Below are 5,310 nucleotides of genomic sequence, written 5' to 3'. Positions count from 1 at the left end.
CGGGGACCCGGCCGTGGGGACGCGACCGCCGCTGCCCCGCCAGGCTGTCCCCGTCCCGACCCCGGCAAATGTCACCGGGAGCCACCGCACCGCTCCCACCGTGCCAGGAAATCCGGGGCTGGGGGGCTGCAGGATGTCCGGTGTCCCCCGCCCGATGTCCCCGTGCCCCTGTGCCGTGTCACTGGAAAGAGTGACGGCAGCAGGGACACCGCGGGCAGCGGCAGCCGCGCCTGGCACGGGGACCTCCTTGTCCCCTGTCCCCACGCCCCGGCCCCGCCCCTCTTGCCCCGGTGACATCAGTGACGTCACCCCCGCGGTGTCATTGCCCCCAAAGGCCACGAGGTGACGCCATTGACCCAAAGATGCTCGGGGGGGGTTGGGGGGGATCGGGGACCCCCCCCAGCCCCATCCCCCGCCGCTGTGGCAGGGCTGGGGACACACGCGGGGACTCCCGGGGGCACTGCCGGGTTCCGGGACCCCGCCAGTCTGGGGGTGACACGGGAGGGACCCTCCGGCCCTTTTGGGGGACATGGGGAAGGAATCCCTCAGCCTTGGGGGGGTCGCGGGGGGGACCCCACAGCCCATAGGGGACACTCGGGGGGTGCTGACCGGAGCCTGTGCTCAGCCCTGCCCGTGGATCCCCCTTCTGTCCCTCGCGCTGCCCCCGCAGCCCCTCCCCAGTCCCGGATTTGGGGTTCCACAGCTCCCAGCCCGGCCCGGCCGCTCCAGAGCTCCCAGTCCCAGACTGGTTGGGGACTGGCCGGACCCGCTCCCGCTCCTGCCCCGCTCCCCCGCTGCCCTCCCCGGCCTCCAGCCCCACAACCGGCTTTTCCTGCCGCAGCTGCCGCTCCCGGCGGGGCCAGCCCTGGCGACAGCGCGGCTGGGGACCTGGCGTGTCCCAGCGGCTCCTGGGGACCCTCCCAGGGAATCCCGGCGCGGCTCCCAGGGCTGGGCTGGTCCCCGGCACTTCTGTCCCCTCGGAATGAATTCCTCGAACTCCCGGCTACAATTCCCACGTGGGAAGTGAGGCCGTTCCCCAGACTTCGGCTTGGCCTCCTGCAGAGCCTCCTGCTTCCCTTGGGGGTTCGTCTCTGTTCTGCTTATCTCTTTCTATCATTTCCATTTCTTTCTATTTGTGTCATTTCTATTTCTGTTTGTCCTTTTCCTGTTCTTGCTCTTATTCCTACTCCTGTTTATTCCTGTTCCTACTTCTAACCCTATTCCTGCTCAGATTCCTGTTCTTCCTCACCATTCTTATTCCTCTTCCTATGCACTCCTATTCCTGTCTATCCTTATTCCTATTCCTATTCCTATTCCTATTCCTATTCCTATTCCTATTCCTATTCCTATTCCTATTCCTATTCCCATTCCCGTTCCCATTCCCATTCCTATTCCCGTTCCCATTCCGGCTCCTTTCCCATTCTCCATTTTTCTCCCTCGTTCCCGGCGGTACCGGCGGTACCGGGACTCGAACCCCCGGACCTGGCGGTACCGGGACTCGAACCCCGGTTCCCGGCGGTGCCGGCGGTACCGGGACTCGAACCCCCGGACCTGGCGGTGCCGGGACTCGAACCCGGGGCCCGGGGGCGCGGCGCAGTTCCCGCCGTGGCCGCCAAACGGAGCCGTTGTCCCGCGCAGCGGAACGGGCGGGGGGACCCGGGGGACACGGCGGGGACATCGGGGGGACACACAGGGGACAGGAGGGGACACACAAGGGACACACAGGGGACACACAGGGGACACACAAGGGATACACAGGGGACACACAGGGGACAGGAGGGGACACACAGGGGACACACAAGGGACACACAGGGGACACACAGGGGACAGGAGGGGACAGCCCCGCCAGGGTCACGGGCCCAGCCCCCTGCCAGCCCCCCGGTTCCTGTCAGAGGAAGTTCCTGCCAGCAGAAGCAGAGACCACCCCCCTAAAAAACACCCCCCATTGCAAAGCGCCCCCTCCCCGGGTGCTGGGGGGGTGGGGACAGCCCTGCGGGTGGCAGGAGGGGACCAGGACTGGCCCGGGTCCCCCGGCTGGGCCACGCTGCTGCGGGTCCTTGGGGCAGAGGAGAGGTCACGGCCCTGAGGGGGGTGGGAGAGGGGCGCAGACCCCCCGGGGGGTGTCCCCCCCAAAATCAGGGCTTGTCACTGCCCCGAGGTGACACAGGGGCAGCGTGGCAGGGCTGGGGGTACTGAGGATCCTCGGGGGGGCTTTACCCGGGGGGTGGTGTTGGACTGGGGGACGCTGCTGGGAGAAGGCGGAGCGGGGGAGAAGTGAGGGGGGCGCATAAACAAACCCCTAAAGCCCCCCAGCCCCAAGCACGGATCCATCCCAGTCCCAAACCCCACCCCCCCTTTCCCTGCCCCCCAACAAACAGCCCCAAAACACTCCCCCAAATAATCCCCGCGCGGCCCCAAAGTCCCCCTGTAAACCAGCCCTGTCCCCCCCAGTGTCCCCTGTGTCCCCAGGGCCGCCCTGTCCTGCAGACAGGACCCTGCACACTTTATTTATTCCCTCAGCCTCCTTCACCCACTCTTTGTTGTTTCTTGAGAGAGAGCGAGAAGGAAAAAAAAAAAAGGAGAGAGAAGAAAAAAAAAACCCACACAGGAGGAGGCAGGAGCCTATTTTGCCTCCCAGGCAATATTTCTGGAGCCAATCGGAATGCGCACCCACCCTGCCCTGCTCCCTAATTAAAGGCTTTAAGCAGGCGGCCGGGGCCGGAGGTTTGGGCACAGTCTCTCGGTGGCTCCTCCTGAAGCAGCCGCAGCGCCGGATCCCGCTCGGGGCACGCCAGGCCTCGGCAGCCGCCAGGTTGGGGGGTCCCCGGCCCGGGCAGGCAGCTGCCCCCTCCCCGCTCCCAGCGATGAGCGGCTCTTTCGATAAGAAGCTCTCCAGCATCCTGACGGACCTCTCGGGCTCGCTGAGCTGCCATGCAGCCTCCAAGGATTCTCCCACCCTGCCGGAGTCCTCGGTCACCGACCTGGGCTACTACACGGGCCAGCACGACTACTACCCGGGCCAGTCGTACGGGCAGCCCGTGGGCCACTACCCCTACCCCCAGTTCAACCTCAACGGCATCGGCACCGCCGGCACCTACTCGCCCAAATCCGAGTATTCCTACAGCCCCTCGTACCGCCAGTACGGCCACTTCAGGGAGCAGCAGCTCCCGGCGCAGGAGGCAGGTACGGATGTCTGGGGGGGCCGGGGCCGCTGCTCCCCTGGGCTTCCAGAGGGGGCTTGGGGGGCTTTACCCCTCGGGGTGTCCCCGGTTTCGGGGGGCTTTACGCCTCGGGGTGTCCCTGGTTTCGGGGGGTTTTACCCCTCGAGGTATCCCCGGTTTTGGAGTGGTTTTACCCCTCGGGATGTCCCCGGTTTCGGGGGTTTGTGCCCCTCGGGATGTCCCCGGTTTCGGGGGGCTTTACCCCTCGGGGTGTCCCCGGTTTTGGAGTGTTTTTACCCCTTGGGGTGTCCCCGGTTTCGGGGGGTTGTGCCCCTCGGGATGTCCCCGGTTTCGGGGGGTTTCGGGGGGATGGGGACAGAGGGTTGCTGGCGGCTCCTGGGGCTCAGCCGCTCCCGGTGTTCCCGTGGGGGCGCAGAGGGATCGGTGCTGGCCGCAGAGCCCGGGACACGTCCCAGGAGGGTCCCCGAGGTTGTCGCAGGGGACAGGGCACTGCCAGCACCCCGAGCGGGGTGACACCGAGCTGGGGACAGGGCTGGCCGCCCTGGGAGCCCTTCTCGGCTCACCCCGCGCTCTCTCGCAGTGTCCGTGAAGGAGGAGCCGGAGCCGGAGGTGCGGATGGTCAACGGGAAGCCCAAGAAGATCCGCAAGCCCCGCACCATCTACTCCAGTTACCAGCTGGCCGCCCTGCAGCGCCGCTTCCAGAAGGCGCAGTACCTGGCGCTGCCCGAGCGCGCCGAGCTGGCGGCACAGCTGGGGCTCACCCAGACCCAGGTAAGGGCTGAGCCCCCTCCCCCGGCACCCCAAATCCCCACCGCGGGCAGCGCAGGGGGAGCCGCGGCTGCCGCCGCCCTGGAAATCCTGGATTTGGGAAGGGCTCAGTTCCCGGCGAGCCGGGAGGGGTCTGAGGCTCACAGGGCTGGGGTTCCCCGCTCCGTTGTGGGGTTCCCGGGGCGAGGTTTCCCCCTTGGAGCGGATCCGCTCTGACGAGGGAATGGTGGAGAGGACGGAGGCAGCGGGGAGAGGGGACGGAGCCCGGCCGTGCCGCACTCGGGAGTTTCGGGGTTTATCCCAGTCCCTCTGGAGCCGGCCCCATCCCAGACCTGGCTGTGCCGCAGGGTTTGGGGCTGGATCCTGCCCCGGCAGATCCTGGGTCACGGCACACCCGCTGTCCCAGGAATGTGGGGCACCAAGTCCCGGGCGCGCCAGGACGCTCGGGATGAGCCCGGGGAGCCTCAGCAGCTCCTGACCCCAAATCCTGCCAGGACACCGGGACCTGCGGCCGGAGCCTGCTCCCACCGCCCAGACTCCCCAAAGTTCCCCGTGGCTCGGGCAGGGAGAAGGGATTTGGGGACCGGTTCCACACCCGCTGTCCCCGGAGCTGGGGTGGCCCTGCAGGCTGGACTGGAAGAGCCGGGACGTGCGGGATGGTCTTCTCCTCCTCCCCGCCAGCCGCCCAAATTCGGGGCGAAGCTCTCGCTCTCGGGGTCCCGCCTGGCGCGGGGACAAATGGTGGCCTCGGCTGGGCGGGGAGCGGGGCTGTCCCCGCTGTCCCCGCTGTCCCCGCAGCCCGTGACTCCCCCGCGCCCCAGCGCGGTGCCCTCCCTGCCTCGGGGCCGGCGCCGGCGCCCTTGTGCCGCCCTTGGCCTTCCTCCTCCTCCCTTGGGCGATGAAGCAATCGGGGACACTCGGCAAAGGGCTGACGGAGCGCGTCACCCGCTCCCAGAGGGACATCCTGTTTGGGTGACAGCACCGCCACCCCCGCCCCTCGCCCAGGGCCAAGGGCGTCCAGCGCCGCCTCGCCCAGCGCGGGGACGCTCCCGACGCCCCGAGAGTGGCGTGACGGGCTCCTCGTGACGCCCGTGTCCCCACAGGGGTCCCTGCCACACCAATTGTCACACGGCTGCTGTCCCCAGGGCACGGTGTGTCCGTGGGGTGTCCGCGGGGTGTCCGTGCTCTCTGTCACGCTCACACCAAGGGTGACTTTCCGTGTGTCCCACGACATCCCTGTCCCGAGCAGTTTCCTGCCAAGCACCGTGTGGGGTCCCCGTGATGTCCCTTCCTGTGTCCCGTGTCCTTTCCTGTGTGCCAGAGTGTGTCTGGGGTCCCTGTGACCCCCCAGGTCCCTCCC

At 67.7% G+C, this 5,310-nt stretch overlaps 1 protein-coding gene across 1 annotated transcript in view; it reads left to right on the top strand.

Moving 5' to 3' along the window:
• Positions 1 to 2,276: 2,276 nt before the first annotated feature.
• The window catches only part of DLX3 (distal-less homeobox 3), a 4,118-nt gene continuing 1,084 nt past the window's right edge, over positions 2,277 to 5,310 (top strand). The window contains exons 1-2 of the mRNA XM_015615815.3: positions 2,277 to 3,183; positions 3,763 to 3,953. Coding sequence (XP_015471301.1) covers positions 2,865 to 3,183; positions 3,763 to 3,953 — 510 coding nt within the window. The 5' untranslated portion in view covers positions 2,277 to 2,864. The remainder of the gene's footprint in view (positions 3,184 to 3,762; positions 3,954 to 5,310) is intronic.

This window comes from Parus major, unplaced genomic scaffold (genome assembly GCF_001522545.3).
Source record: "Parus major isolate Abel unplaced genomic scaffold, Parus_major1.1 Scaffold273, whole genome shotgun sequence".
NCBI lineage: Eukaryota > Metazoa > Chordata > Aves > Passeriformes > Paridae > Parus > Parus major.
The sequence above is the reverse complement of the archived record's forward strand: the minus strand, read 5'-3'. Positions and strand labels throughout refer to the sequence as shown.